General features: G+C 35.5%; 1 protein-coding gene across 18 annotated transcripts in view; it reads left to right on the top strand.

The window, feature by feature from the left end:
• The window catches only part of capu (formin protein cappuccino), a 58,490-nt gene that overhangs the window by 32,436 nt on the left and 3,289 nt on the right, over positions 1-22,765 (top strand). For 6 of the 18 annotated variants that reach the window (XM_086832341.1, XM_086832344.1, XM_086832343.1 and 3 more), the window contains 4 exons: positions 443-1,315; positions 4,827-5,339; positions 15,290-15,471; positions 21,848-22,748. In XM_086832341.1, the coding sequence (XP_086688467.1) occupies positions 443-1,315; positions 4,827-5,339; positions 15,290-15,471; positions 21,848-22,748 (2,469 nt within the window). Of the gene's footprint in view, positions 1-442; positions 1,316-4,826; positions 5,340-12,481; positions 14,470-15,289; positions 15,472-21,847; positions 22,749-22,765 lie in introns of those variants that run through there. The other 12 variants (XM_086832342.1, XM_086832347.1, XM_086832350.1 and 9 more) reach the window with 6 other exon arrangements.

The following is a 22,765-nucleotide window of genomic DNA, read 5'->3' as shown; positions in this document are numbered from 1 at the left end:
GAAAAAATTAAAAAAAAATTTTTTTAATTTTTTGTTCAACCTTTTATAGCTAGATCGTCTCGGCTTTCATTGCTGATCAAGAATATATACGATTTATAGGGTGGGAAATGACTCCTTCACAGCATAACAAACTTTTGACCAAAATTATAATACCCTGTAAGAGTGAAATAATGATAAATTGTATTTAAGAAGTGGGAAGATGTTAATTAATTTTCAACATTTATTTCACATACTTTTTGAGTTAGTATACATAGGCAAATCTTTACTGCAGATCCCTATTTTCACCATTTCAATCACAATTTCCGCTTGTTGACTTCCATTTATTTATTTGCCACACCTTTATAGACATTGTTTTTCTATAACTCTTCAACTTCTGTCTCATCCTCTACATATCGATTATCTATCTCTATTTTCTCTATATAATCGCTTACCGAATCTAAAGACGACTTGGTCAGTTTGGATTACACCGATTCCTTAGAGTACCAAAACTGTAGCAGCGACGATTGTTGCTACGCCTCGAATGACACCTTAACCCATGGCAGCCAGCGGCAGCAGCAGCAGCTTCCACATCATCATCATCATCATCATCAAGATCATCATCACCATTCAAGTGGAAACTGTCATCGTCATCATCATCATCATCATCAATATCCCTACGACCGGAGGTCATTGTGCACAAGTTGTTCAAGCAATGATTCCCTCTTCACAGATCCCGTGGATGAGGAGCTAATTGAGGCCAAGTCAAGCCCATTGCCTCCCTTAAATGCTACCAAAGTTCAACCTCCATCGAAACGTGATCGTCCACTGAGCGAAATAAGTGTCACATCGGTGGATACACTATCGCCGAGCACCGCAAAGGCTGTCCTAGAACTACAGCGACGCTGTCGAGCGGATAAATTGGCCTGCCTGAGCTTAACCCGTGTCAGTTACCTCAATATAGCCAATGATCTGCAGGAGGTCGAGGAGGCTGAGCCGGCTATATTGCTTAATACCGATCTATTGGTAGCACCCAATAGTCCAGCCGAAGAGAGTTCGCCGGACGAACTTATGGCACTGCAATTGGGCAAGAAGTTGGCCCAAGTTTTGGGCAGTGGATCGGGCACACCACTGACTCCGGGTAGCATGGAAGCGGGCACACCGACAGGAGGATCGGTGGGAACGAGGCTTGGGGATTCACCTTTAGGCAATGGAGAGCTCTTCAATGTGTCCAAGGCCAAGAAGGTGGAGCTACAGAATCTATCATCACGATTTGCAGCCGCCGTGAGCCAGACACCTCAAGGTGTTTTGGTAACAGGAGCAATAAACCATGAAACAGGTGAGAAATTAGTTTGAAAATTATTTAAAAATAAGAAAAATTATGGAGGGAAATGGTAGTTCTAGGAAGATAAACCCTGAACTAGAGAAATGGTATGACTTTAATAGAGAAGTTAAAAAATGTTAAAAGAAAAGCAATTTTATAGAAGGAAATGTTTGTTCTCTCAGAAGAATAACTAAGCTAGGAAGAAATCCTAAAGGTTAAATAAAGATGGTATTATATATGAATATAATATATTTCTATATATTCAAAATACCTTAGACCAAACCCTTAACAAATATACATACCTTAAATAAGTACTAATTAATTTCTTACTGAGTAATTACTTACAAAGAATGCTTAAAAATTCACTACAGAACCTAAATTCTTCTCCACAAAAAAACCATCTTATTAAACTCACAATTTTAAAGCTTTAATACTTTGCTTTGTATTTTCCACATATTTAAAATTTTCCACCTAATGTGTTTATCAATGAAATTAATTTTAAATCACCAGCCATGCAGCAATGCAAATAATTACCATTATAAACAAAAGCAATAATTGTGTGAGCCTTTTTGATAAAATATGCAACAATTTTAAAGTTATTAAAATGCTGTCTATAATTTACACATTAAATAACTGCATAGTAATTAGTTGTATTGAGTTAAATATTATTTAAAGACAGAATTTGCAATTTAATCCGCAGTTTACCTAGTTTTTCGTCTTGTTTGTTGTAACACACTTGTAACCATATGTGTGTGCTCTACTGAGTGGTCCTTGAGTCAGGAAAATAAGAAAAAAAAAAAAAAAACTAAGAGGGAAAACTGTCTAAAAGCTTGTCCCTTTTTTTTGTTGCTGTGAGAATTTTTTGCTTGTTGCTTATTTCGGTCTGCGCCAATTTCAAAGGTAAACACGGGCCCGCACAGAAGTGCTTGCCAAACTGTAGGTTTGAGTGTTGTTTTCCTATCCCCCCCCCCCCCTCACCTGACCTTTTCTCAAAAATTTGAAGTATCTTTACTCTCTAGAGAGGTGATGTTCCAAAAAGATAATAAAAATTAGACTAAAGAACAGCTTGAAAACAGCTTGTAAGTCTCCGTCTTCAGAGTAAGAGAAAATTAAGCATAATGTTTAGTGAATTTAAAGAAAATATAAGGGAAACTTTATGAGTATTTGATATACGAAATTAAGTTATATACCAAATTTATGGGGGGTTTAAAAGAGCATACAAAGCTGCTTAAAATAAGCCATACAAATTTAATTTGGTATTTTTAAATATGTAAACTTATAAAACTTAGTTTTGAACCCCTTTTGAAAGGCTTTCAAAACTCTTTTGATTTATATCACTCCCTTTAAATATAATAATAATAATAAACAATAATCAAGCAATTAACTTTCCTTTCTTACTTCTTTATTTCCTTTCCTGACCATCTGTAATTACTGGACATAGATACATCCTATGACTTTGAAAGCCTCTTTCAATAAGACTTCCCCAAAAAGGACCTTCTCAGAACAAAAAGAGGGTGATGGCAGGACCTTAATATAAAGTTTTTTAATTAACTCATGTAGCAACAGCTTTTCCCCCATTTTTTCTCAACCAACTCTCTTTGTTTTCCCCCAAAAACTGATCCGATCAGCGACGCCTTTAAACAAAATGCGAGAAAAGTGATGAAAAAGGTTAAGGAGAGGGTAGTGGGAAAAAAAGAATTAACAAAAGCAGGACCCGAAAGTAATTATTGGCACATTTATGCAAGGACTCGTGCTTCTCCCGCCTTCCACATGATATTTTAAATATATAATTGCCCCGGCTAAAGTGCCCCCCCTGAAAATTTTCCACCCCCTGCTCGGGGAAAATTCACCTAATTGCGTTCACCCAACTCGCTCGGCTCGATAAACAAAAAAATAAACAAAAGCGAACATGGTTCGCTGGTTTTTTCGGGGCCTCTGGCTTCTACCGGCTTCTATTGCGAAATGCCCAGAAGAGCTCAAAATATATATATATATATGTATGTATATATGAAAAAAAAGTACTACCCACCGACGACTGTCGAGAACAAAAAACATTTGTAAAAAAAACTTAAAAATTGCAAACACGTCTTCATTGTTTACAAAATGTTGGCCGGAAACTGGCGCTTCAGGCTCGGCTTCAGCTTCCCTTTTTCTGACTTTGTGTGAATCCCCACCCCATTGCGGCTCCGCAGGGGAACCCCCAAAAAACGCAGCGCTCCGAAAAAAAACGAAAGTTTAAATTTTAATTAAATCATGTTATATAGAATGATACACGTGGGACTTTTTCCGCCCAAATCGAAGAGCAGGAGAGCGGGAAAAGCGGGGAAAATCGGGAGGAAAAGCGGTGTGGAGGCCATCATAACCACTTGGGTACACAGTCAATGATGATGGCCTGCGATAAGCGCTCCGCAGGGTCTACTCAATCGGTGTGGAGGGACCATAAAAAATTTCCCGAAATCAAGGATCCGCCTGAAAGTACACAAACTGATTGGCAGGAGCCTGGGGAAGATTTAATGCACTAGAAAAATTATATATTTATTTTAGGCAAATTTTTTTTAAAAGGCTGCTGTGCATAAATTTCGATTTAATGAATGTAAATCATTTCAATATTGACCTGAAGTGGGGAGATATTTTTTTTTGTTAAAGAGCAAACAATTGAAGCGTAACTAAGTGCATTTTAAGAAATTTAAAAATAAGTTCAGAGATTTAAAAATGTATTGTATTATTATAAATGTGTAAAATTATTTATAGGAGTCTTGGAGTAATTTTAAAACAATTTTTGAAAATTAAAATTAAATATATAGTTAGTAAAATCTTTTTCTGGGAGTAAGAGTGAAAATTTAACTTGTTTAAAAACTATTTTAAAGGTTTTATATCATATTCAAAGGGTAAAAATTATATCAAGGAGTAAAAATTAAATAATTTTTAAAGAATTTAAGACATTCTTAACCATTTCAAATTGATATAAATTATATCTAGGAATAAATAAGGAAATTTAAAATGATTTTAAAACAATCTTAGACTTTTTAAAATATATAAATTAACTACAAATTATATATAGAATTCTCGGAGTACATTTAAAGTATTTTTAAAAAGTATTTAAACACTTTAAATGTGTTTAAATCATATAAATATTGAGATGGTTTGTAGATTCATAATTATAGCAATAAAAAGAGATTAAGAAGAATTTCTTTTTACTCAAAACACATTTTATAAGCCCATTGAAAATCCATAAAATAATCTGGAAAGGTTCTCAGGCTTCTTTCAATTCAATATTAAATATTGAAAAAAATTTCCCCTCAACCTAAAGAAAATGATAAATGATTGGCAAATGTTTGCTGAAAAATTCTACAATTTAACCAGTAATTATGGAAAGTGACTTATGCTCCGACTGAAAACATTTATCTTCAATTTTTTCGGCAAAGATTCAACGTTGGAAATGGAATATATATGGAAAGGGAGATTCTATACAAATTTATCCAGCTAATGCCATTGCCTCGTCATTCCTTCATTCATTCATTCACAGGATCTACAGGAGCGGGAGCTACAGCTACATCCTCGTCGCTGGAAACGCAATCAACTGTTATAATTTCGTTTAAATCATCTCAAACACCTGTGCAGTCTCAAACGAATCCTGCTCCTGGTCCTGCTCCTGCTGCTCCACATCCTCCACCTCCACCTGCCGGTTTCGACAATGTGGAGGATGACACGGCACCCCTACCCTGCCTACCAGCACCGCCACCTGGCTTTGGGACACCAACAACGCCCCATCATCTGTCGAGCAATGTGCTCAAGAAGGTCGCCAGCTTCACGGTCGAGAAATCGTCGGCGGGCAATTGCTCCACACCGAATGCCAATACCCCGCTGCTCTCCGAGGAGACAACGCTTCTGGCCACGACACCAACATCGTCGCTACTGGCAACCCAAAATCCAGAAATTGGAGGAGTTGGTGGAGCTGCCGGAACGGGCACCAGTTCGCGTCGCGGCTCATCTTATGTACCGGAAAAGTTAAGCTTCGCTGCATATGAAAAGTTTGAAGGTAAGTTTGCCGAAAATATTCGTGTTTAAATACTCTAAAGATGGAGGAGGCCTTGAGGTATGGGAGTTACCTTGAAAATGTGGGTGGAGTTTCTTGAGGAATTTATTCCGATATAATGGGGTGATTTTTTTAATTAATAAAATAATTAAAGAGTAGTCTAAGACTTTTGGTAGAAGTTTACTCTTACAATCCTTTCGAAAAAAAGGGGTTACTTTAAAGAATATATCATTATTTTATAGAGATTCCAATCTTTAAAATATTGTATATATTGACATAATCTTAGGGAGCTTTATTTTAATTTAAAAAATAATTAAAGTCAGGAAACTAACTAGAAACTTAGCACATGATGAAGCTAAGAAGTTTTACTAAATTTATATATTTTTATATAAAATTATATATTTCACACAGATTTAATTAAATCACTTTATAGTTGTTCCTTTATATTTTTAAATATTTTAGGGGAGTCTTTTTAATTAACAAAATTATTAAAGCCAGGTGTAAGGGGAACTTAGCTCTAACAATCTTTCCCAAAATACGATGCAAAAAGGGTTTTCTTTAAAGACCATATTCATATTTTATAGGGCTTCCAATTTTAAAACTATTTTATATGTAGACATAATTTTAGGGAGCTTTGTTTTAATTTGGAAACAACAACAATCTTAGAATCCTTTTAAAAAGTTTGATTTAAAAGGGATTTTCTTTAAAGGAAATATACCTATTATATGGTTTCCAATACAAAACGATTTTAAATTGGAGTTACAGATACATTTCTGGCAAATTAAATTTCGTAACTTTTATTTCTATTAAGGAAATATATATATATATAGAAATATATATATATATATATATATATATATATATTCACATAGATTTGATTAAATAACCTAAAAAAACTGTAAAACCATTCTTTCTATAAGAACTATTATTTTTCCATCTAACTTGAATGCAGTTTTTCTTTCTCTCAAGATATTTCTGTGATGCTTTTCCCCATAAAAAAAACCTTTAGAGTATTAAACCAGTGTTCTCTTTTCCTTTCGCCTTTTATGAGCTGCGCTTTATGCTTCAATCTGGGACTTCAGTGAAGCGATGCCAAAAGGCTGGGATATCGAGAAGGGAAATCCCAAGGAAAAGGGGATTTTAAAGGGGGTTTCAGAAATATATACATATATATAAATGTAGATATATAAAAGGTAACCTCTGCGATTTCTGCGCATTTACTGTTTGCCTTTTGTGTCGTTTCACGGGAATCATTTAATTTTATTTCCCTTTCCGTGAACTCTTCCCTTTCGTTTCTCTTTTTTTTTACTTCTTATATATTTTTTTTTTGTGCCCTGCTCCACGTTTGATTGCGTTTGTTGTTTGCTTAAAGTTAACAATTAATTTGCCTGCTTCAGCTTCAGTAAACTTACCCCCCACCTCCCCGACCCCCTACTATTCTTGCAATTTTCCTCTTGGAAAATCAGTCAAGAAAGGCAAAGCCAAATCAAGTTGAATGATTGCATAATTGGGAAATTTTGTATGTAAATAGAGGAGAGAGCTGGCGAAAACTGGCGAGGTTAACATTTTCCCAAGTGTTTGAAGTGCACACGCACACACACACATATATATATATATAGATATATAGGATAGTATTTTCCTCTTTTCCACCTTGCCTCATGCTGAGCCTAGAAATATATTGCATACTTTCCGGCCAAGGCTTTAAATTCATCGTCTCCAAAGAGTCAAGAGACTGGAAATCTCAGGAATTTCAGTTGCTTAGGAATGGGAAATGCCACGCCCTCAAGCCAGACGGAAATATATATATATATAGTCTCGGTACAGTTTTACTTCGATAAATGAAACTAATAAAAATCAGTTTAAATAGGTTTTACATCGGATTATGCTCCAGAACTGCTGAAATTCGATTGATTTCTGAAATGAAATTATTAACAAACTTAAGAAAACTAAATCAAAAAATAATTTTAACTATAAAAGAGTCACAAAATAATCTGAAAACTAGGTTTTATGTTTCTAACGTACCCTCTGCAGTGTCAGGTCTTTAAGTCTGGGACTTTGTCTAATTATAAATAGTTTAAAGAATTAATAATAACTTAATATATATTTACAAAATTAGTAAATTTAGTATTTGTTTTTGGGGATATTATTAGCTGATTGTACCTTCTTTATAAACAAATCATTCTTTTACTATGCCTTTTGCAGCGTATTATAATTTCAATGAAAAGCTTTTAACGCTATGAAGGAATCATTTCCGACCCTATAAATCATATATATTCTGGATCAGCATCAAAAGCATCAAAAATTTTATCGATTTTTACAAAAAACGATAAGGAGTTACATCATTAAAATTGTCAAAAATCGACAAAAATTTGCATTTTAAATTGAGGATGCACTTTTATTGCCAACATAAAAACGTTTCAAAATTTTTCCCATTTTATTTTTTTAAAAAGATAAAAATTGATAAAAATTCTAAGTATTTTAAAAATTATTTTGAGTAAGCAGATTTAATATTCCAATAAAAACTAGCATAGGACAGCTTTTAGAATTAAAATTAAACCTTTTTTGGCTTAGTTATGAGTTTTTTAAGATTTTGATTTATCGAAGAAATTGTTATATAAAATATTGATAAATATCGATAGTAAAAATGTGAATATTATAGGCTTAATTATGATCAATTTCCCATTTAATCCTATATTTCCATTGAAAACTTTAAGGGCGTATAAACTTAAGCTTCCAACAGTTAGTTTTCTTATTAATTAATTCCCTCTTACAAAGTCTCCCCTGTTACCCAAAATATTGTCACCTCCGCTTTCGAAAATTCCTTTTCGCCCAAATTCTTCTTCCTCCGTTTTTTTTTTTTTGGAAGCTAAACAATTTTCAAAAATTTTCCTTCATCTCCCCCCAAATATGGCTGCAAAACTTTCGGTTCAAACGCATCGCGGACATTTTGTAGGCGCAGTTTTTGACACATGCCACGCCTACATTGGGTGGCCCCCCCCCCCCCTCGAAAAGCGCTAATTGGTAAGGCTCATCGCTGTCAGGATATAGGCGACCGAGGACACCCGTTCCTGATCCTCCATCATCATCGTCGTTGTCGTCTGCTGCAAATTAATGCAAACAAACATTTTAACGCCTCGCCGGGCAAACAACCAAAGAAGCAGAGAAGCTGCAGCAGGAAAAGCACCCAGAGGAAGGGGGAGGGGAGTGGAAAAACTGTGAGCGGGGAGATGGGGCTTAGCTGGACACGCAATTTGTGGTGCAGAGCAAGAAAATCTATGTAATTGTGGGAAGAAAGGAAGGAGATCAAAGATACTTTGAAAAGCTTAGGAAAAATCTTAAAAAATGAGTTTGAAAATAAATTACTAATTTTAAAAAATACCTTCTTAATTTTCCTTATAAGAAAATCCTCTGAAATCTTGAATATTAACACTAAGATTTTTCTTCCGTGCCACTTTGAGCTTCTCGCATTTTCCCGCCGTGGCCGTCATTGTCTCTGAAGTGGCCATCAATTCTTCGTGGCTTTTCCAGCAAGATTGTGAGGGGGGCGGGGGGCGTAGACTGGCTGAAGTGTGGAAAATTCTAAAGTGTGGGGGGGGGGGCAAACAACAGAAGCTTTTTGTCGCGACTTTTCATCAGGCAACAACGTCCGGCACCGCTTTTTCGGACCAAAAATCTGATTTATATGCTTGACAACATCACGTTCGCCAGCTTCCCGCGGATGAAGAGATTCTGGCCAGGATGAGGGCAGCTGTCAAAGTTGAACTTTAAGGAGGAATCTCTGGTGGTGTTGCCTTGGTAAAGACCCAACATTAATGAAACAATATTTTGTTGTGATGAATATTACAAAAAGCATACTTCCGGTGTTAGTCAAAACCTTGTATTACGATGTTATGTGGAGTTTGAAAGTAAAGGAGCTTAAATCTTATAGCAGATTTATTTTAAGAAATCTTTGTTAACTGTTTTTAAGCAATTTTAGTTCTTAATTTACCATATTCTAGAAAGAAAACGTTTTTAAAAAATAATTCTAGGTATTTCAAAGTCGTTTTTGATCTCTTTTTTTTGCTGCACTCTTAGTTGCATTCACTCCTTTGTGTCCCTCATAGATGCTGCATCTGTCCCTCATTGCTTCATTTTGAGTTCTGCTTTTGTGGTTTTCTGGCATCGTTTCATTCTCATCCGTTTTTGTTTTCCGGTATGAAGAGGGAGAGGGGTAGATAGGGGGGGGAACGCCACTCTGTCGTTGATGAATGCAGCGCATGCATGCGTGAGGCGCCAAAAACCGCTGCCACCCAGCGTAGCGCAGCCCCCTTCCACTTCTAAGCCACCCCTCACTGCTCTTTAGAGGGTGCTATACACTGAAGAAAAATATTACGAAAAATAAATATTATTTAAAAGGGTTTTAGAAGAAGGTTATCAAATACTTTTAACCCAAGGATTTTGTTGTGTTTTATATAAATATAAATAAATAATTTAATATATTCAGATAAATTAAAACTATTATATGCCAGAAACCAAAAGCTTAAAGATTTAACTGATAAATAATAATTTAACCTTTTTTTTTTAATAACGTATCAAAGAATTCTTAATTTTTATGTATTTCAATATTTACAAATCTCATAACTATGCCAAAAATGCATTTATTTCAATTCGGAAAACTTTCCTATGCCCGCTTTTATAATGGCTAAAAAAACTGCATACTCAATTCAAAATGAAAATGTCAATTTTTGACAATTTTAATGATGTAACCCCTTATCTTTTTTTTGCAAAAATCTAACAAATTTTTGAAAAATTAGATCGGTTCAGCTGTTGATGCTGATCAAGAATATATATGATTTATGGGGTTGGAAATGACTCCTTCACAGTTTAACAAGTTTCTGAATAAACGTACAATACCACACTTTTAGTCGGTATTTGTCTATATTTTATAAACAATTTTGTCAATAAATCAAATTTTAAAAATCTCATAACTATGCCAAAAATGCATTAATTTCAATTCGGAAACTTTTTCAATTTTTTTTTTTACTGTGTAAATTCGTTGTTGCATTCGCTTGGCGAACAGTTATGCAAATTTGTTGTGCGTCTCGTCCGTGGTGCAGTTTTCATCAAAACCCGTTCGCCACAACGTCGCGATGGCGCCAGCAATAAAGGCCAAAAACAACAAATAGGAGCTGCAACAACAATAAAAATAGCAACAAAAACGACAACAACAATAAGAATTTAGAGGAGCAAACAACAAAAGAGATACCGCCCGCTGATGATGAGGCCAACGATGACCGGCTAAGCTGGCACTTCCTTCCTGCTGCTCCTGTCCTGCTGCTCCTGTCCTGCTCCTCCTCCTGTTCCTATTCCTGGTTTTAACCCTATGGAACTCTTGGCCATCATCGATAGCCCAATGGCCATACTTGGCCGCAAACTTTGCATGTGGGGTGTGCTAATGATCTTGTGAGCCCAATTGCATTTTGGCCAAGGGATGCGGTGGAGTGATGCGTAACTATGGGATATAGGATACAAACAGAAGTGAAGAATATATGTAGATACTATTTGGGGGTTACAGATTCGTTAATGGGGGAACTGGTGGTTATATCATATAGTATTCCGATTTTCAAACTAAAAACGAAAATCTATAATAATAAAAGATAGCTTTGAATCAAATTAAGTAAAATATGTTAAAAACTGTAAGTTACAATTTCCCATTCAGTGCGTTGCAAACTACTGACTGAAATTATAATACCCTGCAAGGGTATAAAAAAGAGCAAAAACCAAGGGTCAGTATGTTATAATTTTGATAAATTTTACGGATTTATCACATATTTTTTACTAACTCAAATTCTCATTATTTCAAAATAAACAATGAGACCTTTCCCTACGCTTCTCAAAAAAGCAAATTGTGCTTGCTCTCTTTTACTCTCTCTCAAAAATAATACTTTCCTCGCATTCACTCTTTCTCGAAAAAGTGCCCTCCTCTGCGCTTCTCAACCAGTGTACTTAAGCACAGTAGCAAACACAATTATTTTTGTTCTTCTTCTTGTTCCTTTTTAAGGTTTCTAATTAAATTTCAGTTTAAATCCAACCTTTTTCTATTATAAAATTTGTGTTAAATCAATGTTTCCTATCACAACTACTACTCTCAAAAAAAGTGCCCTCCTCTGCGCTTCTCAACCAGTGTACTTAAGCCCCGTAGCAAACACAATTATTTTTGTTCTTCTTCTTGTTCCGTTTTAAGGTTTCTAATTAAATTTCAGTTTAAATCCAACCTTTTGCTATTATAAAATTTGTGTTAAATCAATGTTTCCTATCACAACTACTACTCTCAAAAAAACTGCCCTCCTCTGCGCTTCTCAACCATTGTACTTAAGCACCGTAGCAAACACAATTATTTTTGTTCTTCTTCTTGTTCCTTTTTAAAGTTTCTAATTAAATTTCAGTTTAAATCCAACCTTTTGCTATTATAAAATTTGTGTTAAATCAATGTTTCCTATCACAACTACTACTCTCAAAAAAGTGCCCTCCTCTGCGCTTCTCAACCAGTGTACTTAAGCCCCGCAGCAAACACAATTATTTTTGTTCTTCTTCTTGTTCCGTTTTATGGTTTCTAATTAAATTTTAGTTTAAATCCAACCTTTTGTGTTAAATCAATGTTTCCTATCACAACTACTACTAAACAAAATCCCACTAAAACAGATGCCAACTCCGTAGCCTTGTCTCTGGTACTCCACCAAGCCTGCAGAGAGAGTGTAAGTAACAAATCATTTAACTCCTTGGGGATACTGATGATCTTGTGATTTAAGAGGCTGTTTATGTGGGAATATTTAAAGGGAAAAGTTTTGTATTACTTAATGTTCATAGATACTTACTGATCATAGTTAATAACTGGTCATAGATACTTACTGATTATAGTTACTTACTTGTCATAGATACTTTCTGTTCAGAGTTACTTGAATGTTCATTAAAACCTACTGATCATAGTTAATTACTGGTCATTGTTATTTACTGATTATAGTTCAATAAATCGTCCGATTGTTCCTATGTCAGATATATATGTATATATGTATATATATAGTCCACCGATTTGCCACGCTCCAACTTATATACTAGTAAAATTATAAAGAAGATCATTCAAATAGCTTCCTCTTAAATTTGTTCCAAAACAAATCTCGCACATGCTTATGATTCTCAACTTGTTTTAACATCCCCGGAACGAAGTGACTTCTGCCGGCCATGTCTCAGATAAGTGTTGTGCTTCAAAGTTGCAAGTCATTGTTTATTTGTGTTCAAAGATAGTAACTGATTATACATACTTACTGATCATAGTTACTTACTGGCCATAGATATTTATTGATCAAAGTTACTTTCTGTTCATAGATACTTACTGATCATAGTTACTCACTGCTCTTAGTTAATTACTGATGAAAGATACTTACTGATCCTCATTTAACAACCGTTTCTATGACGGTTATATTATTGGTCGGACATGACTCCGTCTTTGCGTTTTAAACTTCTGACTGAAATTTTAATACCCTGCGAGTGTATACAAAGGAAACTACAATCTCTGAGTGCACTATAATTTTATAGATTTGCGTCACTTAATCTTCAAATGGTTGGCCCTATCAAAACCGATTTAATCTATCACTATTCACTTCAATTTCGTAGACAGTATCAGTCAAGCTTTTCCCTGCTATCTAAAGTCTCAACGCCAGTAAAGTAAAGTGTTATTTAAAGATAAAGCCAAAATGAAAACCAAAACAAACCTGTATAAATTAAAAGAAAGTACAAATAAACGTTTGAATCAGTTGATTTTATGCTGAAATTTAACCGTCGATGATTAAGGAAAACAATGACGTACTTAAACAATTTTTTCGCATTTCCTAATACATTGATTGAACGATTTTAGCAAATGATTCAGAGACGCAGAGTGGGGTAAACCAAAAAGAAATATAAAACCGTGACTGATAAAGCGGACGACCTTGTCAGGGCCAAAAGAATACGAGGCCTAGGTCTCTCTAATATACTGCAGTATTATCAGTGCACTGGGAGATATTACATATATATTGAGGAACAATTTTAAATAAATCAGTAATAAAATAAAATTTGTATTAAACGAGGTTTTTCTTCAGATTAAATATAAATTAATTTATAATAAATATAATTACAGAAATGCGAGTAGAAGGGTAGATATGATATAATGATTTAGAATTACAAATTATAATAGGAAGTTCATTATAATATATTGTGAAAACCCAATCCCACGCTCAATATCGCATTAAAAATATCGAAAATTTTGTTATCTTAATATTTTAGATATAAATAAATATCATATTTTACCAAAAATGTATTTGTTTTCTATTATATTGATCCAATATAATATTTCAATACAAAAATTGTGCCTAATATTATATACATATCATCGTTTCCGTACAATAGAAACTCTTGTAGATTATAGATACCTTATTGATTTATGAATCTTTTTGTTCCTCCCTGAAGTTACTTTATTTTCTTAATTTAAATTTAAAAAGGTTCTCTCACTGTACTAACCAAACGTAGCTGTGTTGTCATGTTCTCGGCTGACTGATAATACTGATAAGTTTCGACACATTTCAATTTTTTTTCTCCGCTCCGCAAGCAAACAACAAGTAGACTCAGTTGAGAATTGAAATTAGCCGGAGAAAGTTCAGCTAGATCTCTGCCGATCTAGTAGTGAATATATAGTATATACCCAGCTATATGTCCAGTGCCTTGAGCAACGTTTGGTGCTCACTGCTGGCCAAGCAGCCCTCAAAGGACTTCGAAATCGATGCGGAAATAGATCCACGGCCATTGGCTTTGAAATGGGATTCCCAGGAGGATGTTGCCAGGATGCCAGCAGCACATTATCTTCAGCTAATGTCATTGGCCGCCCGCAGGGTGCAGAAAACTCGATTTTCGAGGGGAAAACAATTGGAAATTAGGGCCGGAGTTGGTGGAGTAACAGCACCTGATGTCGAATCTCTGGGCTTGGAGGACTCTGAGGTCTGGGCGGGAATTAGCCTACGCATTGTGCTGCGGCTTCAAGTTGACCTGCTGAGGACCTCTGACCCGAAACATCTGCTCCTGCTGCTCCTGCAAACTGTTTCCCATTCACACGCTGACAGCCAGCGTAAGTTTTTCTTTTTTTTTGGCTACAAAAAAGTTTTTTCTTACTTATGAGAGGGTTTCTCTACTATGGGTATCGTTTTGATGGTTTTAATATATATATTCTGTGATCTTAATATGTATAATCGTTTAAACAATCACTATACCTATCTTAAATGTCTCAACTTTGATTAATTTTTGTTAATTTGTGGACTTAAAACCTTTCCATTTAACAACCAGTTCTTCTATTTATCTTATCACAAACATTAGTCATGCGATTTTATATTGTATTGTCAAGAAAGTCCACTGATTAAGTGACTTCAGAAAGTATATATGGATGTATAAATAAGAAAAGAATAGATATTGATTGATTCATAAAAATTTATCTAGGTTTTAGGAAGATATCTGTAGAAATAAAGGAGACTTTTGGTATACAATATTCAATTTTAAACTTATATTTAAGATTATATAACTCATTTCTTGGATCTTATATATGAAACCTTGTACCATTCCTCAGAAACTGTATTATATATTGCAGAGTATCCATTTTTTTGTGACCTCATCGATTAGGATTATTTTCACAACCAGCTTGTAGTCTGACTTTTAGTCCAGAAAATTATTTATTCTGTTTTTTTTTTTTTGGGAAACTCTCAGCTTGGGAGTTCCTTTACCCCCAGGCGTCTCTCACCCATAAATCTCTCTGGTTAGTGGCTACAAGTTTTCCTCTTTTTTTTGTCGGAAAACCCACTTGGAGTGAGAGAGTGAATAAGTGGACCAGCTGTGATCAAAGTTATTTCATTCAGTTACAACTGACTTTCTCCCTTTTCCTCCCTCTTTCCTTGCAGGTCAAATGCTGATGAAATGGCTAATCTCAACGATGCAGAGCAACCCGAAGAGTCCTGCCAATGAGTGCTTCAACCAGGATAATTCATTCTTCAATTCTCTGGCTATGCAATTCTGCAATAATCTCAAATATGTCGGTGTCCTCAAGCAGATCTCCAGTGAGCATTTGGATGGCGGATTTAGCGTAAGTTCAATGCACTTTTATTCCCGGAAATTGGTCATCTGTAGTCAAGGGGGGAAGGGTGGGTGCTAACTGAACGGAAGTTGCCACGGCGCTAACGGAAATGATGACAGCAGCGCGTTTAGAGTCATGGCCAGAACCAGGACCAAAAACGGATGACAGCTAAACTAAGTTTCAAGTCATTAGCGTTTCAGGAAAAACTATTGATAATGACATCCGCCAAAATCCACTGATCGAAAATATTAGTTAACTCAAAGAGAACCTAAGGGATTTAGGTTTGAATTTTTATTAGTCAAAAGATGAAAACTCCTCTTGAAAGCTTCCTTTATAATCTGTAAACTTTCGACAGCCTAATTGAGTCCAATTTTGTCCTGTGTCCTGTGTCCTGTGCCACCAACAGTTATATCCCTTAGGCCCTTGGAAAAGGACCTTCAACTTACGGCCTCTGTGCATAATGTTACTCATACGCAGCGTTGTCCAGCGCTCACTCGTTCGCTCGTCGAAGTTCCTGCGCAAAAGTTGTGCAACACTGAACCGCAAAGTTGTGCCCGGAAATTAGCAATTCCATTGCAAAAAAAATGTGGGGAAAAAGACAGACCAAGGGGCCAAGCCTTAGCTGCACTTTCATTTTAACCGAGCCACAGCGGTTGTCCATCTAACCCTTGCCATGTCCGCTCCCTTCCCACATCGGGATGGGATTGTTGGGGGATTCCCCCTCTGCCTGCAAGTGTCAGAACTTGTTAAAACTTTACAGTCGGTACAGCCGTCAACTATCAAAAAGCCAAGTTCTCTCTTGGCTGCATTAACAATTTTTCGCTTTTGCTGTTGATTTGGTTTGTTTTGCTGCATGCAAAATTATGAAACCAAAGTTGGGGTACACAGAGTGAAAATTTGTGGACTGCACAAAAAATATATACTTTTCTCTTATTAAAATATTATATGAATATGATTTAATTTTCAACTCAATTCATTCTATAACATGTCTATAAGAATTTCTCATTATTCTCCTATATTATATTTCAAAGATATTCTAATGTTAAAGTCAGGTAATGCCGCTTTTAACTGTCTTCAATTGCTTTTCTATATTTCATAGAATATTATATACCAAATATATTTATTTCTCTCCATTAACCTCTTATAACTTGTTTATTTAAAATTTAAAATCAAAATATTAATAATTTCTTTCGCTTAAAATGTATAAATAACATTACAGAACAGTCAAAGCCATTTTTCATTAATTAAACATTAAAAAACAGAAGATAATTTGTAAACATTTTTAGAACATACCTTCTGAGTTTTATTAAATTAATTAATATAATTAAAAAATTAAAATTTTTCAATTTATCCCCAGTGCATTGAGCAATAACCGAGCCCTTTTAATATCTCCCTGGGAAAAAGGCCAGTTTCCTTTATTTTTCTTTTCTTTTTTTTTGTGTTAGCCAACTCATTCCTTTTGTGCCAACTCTTTGGCCAGCATCTGGCGATGGTCATCTTCATCTGCCGCTGCCGGGCCTAATGGACTCCATAATAGTTTTGGCCATATCGGGTACAGTTTAGCCAGGCATTTAGCATTTTAGCATTTTAGCATTATAGCATTGCTCTTGACTAGAAAGCTAAATAAACAAACGCTTCCAAAGGGAATGGGAGGAAAATCAGCAAAAGCTTTAATTGCCCCTGTAGAAAAAAAAGGCCAAGGAAGCTGTTCCATTTCCATTTCGAGGGCTGTAAACCGAGACCCAGTTAAGTGTTATTAGACAGGCGACAGCAGGGACAAACAAGAACAACTGCAGCAGGAGTGGGAACAGGAGGAGCAGGAGCAGCAGGACTCACAGGATAACAGGAACAACAAATCCAACAACATTGTACAACAACCAAAAACCACCGCAAATAATGAAGCACTGGAATATAGCCCTCAAATTAGTTTAGGCCAAAAGTTTTAGCCACAGCAGCTTAACCTCAAATCCCTAAGAACGAGATAGAGAGACAAACTCTATCTCTCTCTCTCACACACACTCCTAGCAAATGGCAGACGCCAGACGACACCGTTAAGTGATTTTCTATGTGATGATACTTGAGCTCAAGATTATGATATCACAAATTTCTTCAACTGGCTGCCAAGTGGAAAGGAGCAGTGTTGCAGAGTGATATATATATACATCTATATTATATATATATATATATTTATATATATACATATATCCTTAGGTATGGGAGGGGTGTGTGTGTTGACGACGTCTCCGATGTCTCCGAAATGTGTGTTCGAACTTTTTGGGCAACAGGCCAGCGCACAGTTGGTAGTTAGAAAAGGATAGATGGATAGATAAAGAGGTGGGAAAGAGATAGATGAAATAATGTCAAAGGTTCGTTGTTCGACGTTGACTTTAGTTGGTGTTTTATGAGTATAGTAACCGCTATTTGGTAGTTTTATTATTTAGAGGTACTGAATAAGGGTTATTTAAAAAAAATTGACTACAGGTTTTATGTTTCTAAGGAATTTTATGAGACATATTTATAGTTTATATAACACTTATTAGAGGAAACTTAAAATTTCCAAGAGGAATATGGTATAGAAATTTGTTATATTTAATTCTAACTTTAATTCTTATGATATTTTATTAAGAATATATGCTAAATATTTTGTTATTCATTATACCCTTGCAGGGTATTATAATATCAGTCAAAAGCTTGAAACACAGTCAAGGAATTAAATCCGACCCTTTAAGGTATATATATTTTTGATCAGCATCAACAGCCGAGTCGATCTAGTCATGTCCGGCTGACAAATAATTTTTCGAAATTTTCTCAAAAAAAGATAAGGAGTTTCATCGTTAAAATTTTCGAAAAATTGATAACTATTTTAATTTTCTTACATTATAAATTGAAGAGATTTTTTAAGCTTAAAAAAAACGAACCGCTTTCCGAATCGAAATTAATACATTTTTGACTAAGTTATGATCGACCTCAGTTTAATGAAAAGATCCAATTGCAATTTTTAAAGAAATAATGTATATTAAAATTATATTCAGTTTTTTTTATTGTTTTTAAGGTGGGTTTGAATAATTATTGTGCAAATTAATATACAAATTTAACATGAAAAGAATACAATTGTTTTTCAAATTGTAAAGAAACTATTTTAGTCTCGCTAAACATTTCGTAAATTTATTCTGAAATCTATATTTTTTAGTAACTATAGTTTTCCATTTTAATTTCTTTAATTTATTTCTACATTTTCATTATTTCCAGTGACTACTGTATCCTTTATCCTTTTTTTTACGCCATATTCCCTTCTGTTTCTTCGTGTTATTGTTGTTGCCAGCTCATTGAAAGTTTGTGCGTTTTTATTACTTTGAGTCGAAAGTTTTTCCCCCCAGTTTTCCCGCCCCTCCTCCAGCTTTCCCTGCCCCACCCCTCCATCTGTTAGTAGTATTATTCTTTTGGGTCTGCCGGAACAAACGAAACTTTGATGCAGAAATGAGCAAAACTGGATTTGAATGTGCAATGTAACTAACACTGAGTGTGTGTCGATGTGTGTAGGAGGAGCGTGTTCGATTGTTCTTTAACTAAATATACATATATTATATGGATATATATATATGTATATATATATATTTGGAATGAGATTTGTGGTGGTTTATATCAAGTGGCTCTGATGGGATTAGATTGAATAGATTTTGATGTTGTTGTTAATTAAGTGGGAATTGGGAAAAAGGCAAACTAGAAATTTGGCTAAAACTGCGTGTGTGTTCTAATCGCTTATTAAGTGTTGAATTTGTCGGACATTTAAATATATAAAGCAAAATGTTGTTAAAACAATTTAATCCTTGAAAAATATATGTACATATATTTGAGGTTTGGTAGGATTTGAATTGTGGATTAATTAATAGTTTTTAAAATAAAGTTAAAATTGTTTTAGAATCAGCAGGAATGAGAAAAAATTCTAATATATGGAAACATGAATTTGATTATGCTTTTCTGTTTTATTAAGCATAAATACATGTAAATAAATTTTAATTATCAAAATCAATATTTTAGGAGTTTTTTAAGATCATTGATTAGCTATTTATTATATGGTTCTTTAAGGTGGTTCTTAAGGAGTTTTTGGTAAGATTTTAGGAAAAGGTTTTAGGGTTTTTAAGGAATCAAATTAAGAGTAGCCTTGACAACTAATTTTCATTTCTTATATTAAACGCAATCCTTTAGTTTTTAATTTCATTTATTTTTTAATATTTCTACCTAATTATTTCCTTAAATTTCCCAAATCCAATTTTAACATTTCCCCAGTTAATTTTCAAGCTTTCCTTATGATTTAAGTGTTTTATAAGAACCAAAGTAAAAGTAGCTTTGAAAACTAAGCCAAAGTATAAAGATTTATTAAACCCATTCTTAAATTTTGTATATAATTATTACCTTAAATTTTCCAAATGTGATTTAAACATTTCCTCAGTTAATTTTCAAGCTTTCCTCTTATTTTTCGGTCACTGCACTTGGCATTTCTTTTACTCCAACTCACCTCAATGTGGTCTCTTATGGTTTAGGGTTTTTGGTTCTATTTTATTTTTCAGCTGCGCATTTTCTGGTGTGTGTTGTTTTTAGGGGAGGGGTGTGCTGAGTGGGGTGTGTTGTGTGTGTGGTGTTTTTCTTGCGTTCTGGTTACTTGCAGGTTTCTTAGGTAACTCTCCCTGGGTCCGTTTTGGTTCTTTAAAATGTGCAAACAACATGCAAATCGCTGGCACCACCAGCCCAAAGTGCAAACACTTGGGCACAAATGGTGTAAAGTGCGATAAACTCAACCGATTTGCCCTGCAACGTATATATATATATAAATCTTTATATATCTCTATATATATACCCTTATAAGATACTTACTGTGTGTGAAAGTGTGTTTTCATCTGCAAAATCAGGCGTCGGGCCGAGCTGTTGCACTTGATTTGCATTTGTCAAGTTTTCAAGTTCTTTGACTGATTAGCGTTGTGTGGGTGTGTGTGGGGGTGTGTGTGCGGGTGTGTGTGCGGGTGTGTGTGCTTAAACGGCACTTGTAACGGCATAATTAAATTGCAATTTTAATTGCATTTGTCAGGGCAAGTTGTGTGGGAAAATTTGACCCTAATTAGCAGTTCTTTAAGGAAATTCTTTCATAAAGAAGAAAAGTCTTAATTAATGTAGTTATTATTTGAGGAAAATATTGAATTTCAATTTTAAACTTGAGATTACTTAAGACAAATATTGAATTTAAATTTAAATTTTAAATATATACATTTTCCTTTAGTATTCTTTCTTACTTTGCTTTTAAATCCATCTCCATGCTTCTATATCCTCACAAACCCATAACAGTTTTCACTGCTTTCATATTCTTTAACTTCATGACAACAAAGAAAAGGACAATTCCCACAGTGGGACTGAAAAGTCAGCATCGTCAACAAGGACATGCACAATCAAAATCAAAAGGAGTTTTGCATGCAAGAAAATAGTGAAGAAATATAGCGAACTTTTAGCCGAATGGCTGCTTTTAAGCTTTGTCGCTTGTCGCACACTGGAGACCCACTGGCAGCTATGCACTTACTTCTGTAGTTTATATAGTTTTTATTTTTCTTTATTTTTTTTTGTCCCACTCGACTGGCAATTAGAAGTTATAGGTAGTACAAAAGGAATAATCATAAATATATAGCTTTAAGGGGGAAATTTATATTTAACAATTAAAGAAACTAACTTTTGGAAACTGAAGTTTGGAAGTATTGCAATTGTATTCTAGGAACGAATCAGCAAACGATCATAACTAAGCATTAAATATATTCATATTTTTTTAATCATTTTTTATTTATTTTAATAAAACAAAATTTTTTCACATATCAATTACTTAAAAATCTCATAACCAAGCCAAAAATGCATTAATTTCGATTCGGAATGCTGCTCTATGTTAGTTTTTATTAGGGTTATAAATCTGCATACTACATTTAAAATTTTGTAAAATTCAAAATTGTATCAATTTTTTTAAATTTTTAGCGCTGTAACTAACCCCTTACAATTTTTTTAAGCAAATTAAAACAAATTGTTTTCCACCAAACATAGCTAGTTCAAATCGACTGCTGATCCTGATCGAGAATATATATGATTTATAGGTCAGAAATGATTCCGTCACTGGGTTTTAAGCTTATGACTAAAATTATAATACCAAAGGTATAAATGTTTATGCACCTTTATTATAATGTGCTCTTAACTATAATCTTACATTATTTCCTGTTCAAAAAGAGGAAGCCCGTTTACTATCCTAAAAGTAATAGGAATTAATTTCCTCTATTTTTTGTATTTCTTATTCCTTAACTTAATCTCTAGTACTACCAATTTCTAACAATTTTCCTTACAATTTAATTCCTACCCTCAGCCCTATGAGATGTACCAATGGACCCATACGGAACAGCCGACGACATCGCTCCCACTGACACCCGGCAAGCTGGACAAGGTGGCGGCCTGGCCCTTCTCCAGCACACCCGCTGGACTTCGAACATTGGAAGCTAACTCACTGGCGGGAACAGGAGCTGGAGCTGCTGGTGCTGGTGCCTTGGGAGGAGCTATTGCCGCCACCTCAGGGACTGGGACATCCACAACAGCGATACCCGATAGCCAGAAGACGCTGCAGCAGATCCTGAAGAAGCGTCTGCTCAACTGCTCCACGCTGGCCGAGGTGCATGCGGTGGTCAATGAGCTGCTGAGCAGCGTGGATGAGCCGCCGCGACGCCCTTCCAAGCGGTGTGTGAATCTCACGGATCTGCTCAATGCCAGCGAGGCAACCATTTATGAGTACAATAAATCCGGAGGAGCTGACTCGGGATTGAAGACTTACGCGGAAGCAGGGACACAAACGGAAACGGAAACGGAAGTGACGGAGTGCAAGGGTTCCTGCAAATGTGGTGAATCCCCGAAAGAAAGGGATACCACGGCTAAGGAAAAGCAGAAAACTGGAGCTGCTGCACCGCCTCCCCCGCCACCTCCTCCGCCGCCGGCTCCAGCGCTTGCCGGTCCACCGCCACCACCTCCTCCGCCGCCTGCCTTTGGTATACCTGCGCCACCGCCCATTCCTGCACCGCCCCGAGCTCCTGGAGCTCCACCACCTCCACCGCCGCCACCGGGCAGTGGTGCCGCCCCGCCTCCACCGCCTCCTGCTCCAGGTGGACCAGGTGCACCTACTCCGCCGCCCATGAGCCCGTCCGATTCCGCTAAGACGCTAAACTCACCCGCCCCGCTGCCCGATCCCGCCGAAGGGAACTGGTTCCATCGCACAAACAGTGAGTATAAATTAAGT

Source organism: Drosophila serrata, unplaced genomic scaffold, assembly GCF_035046125.1.
Source record: "Drosophila serrata isolate PLE 108 unplaced genomic scaffold, ASM3504612v1 contig_249, whole genome shotgun sequence".
Classification (NCBI taxonomy): Eukaryota; Metazoa; Arthropoda; class Insecta; order Diptera; family Drosophilidae; genus Drosophila; species Drosophila serrata.
The sequence above is the reverse complement of the archived record's forward strand: the minus strand, read 5'-3'. Positions and strand labels throughout refer to the sequence as shown.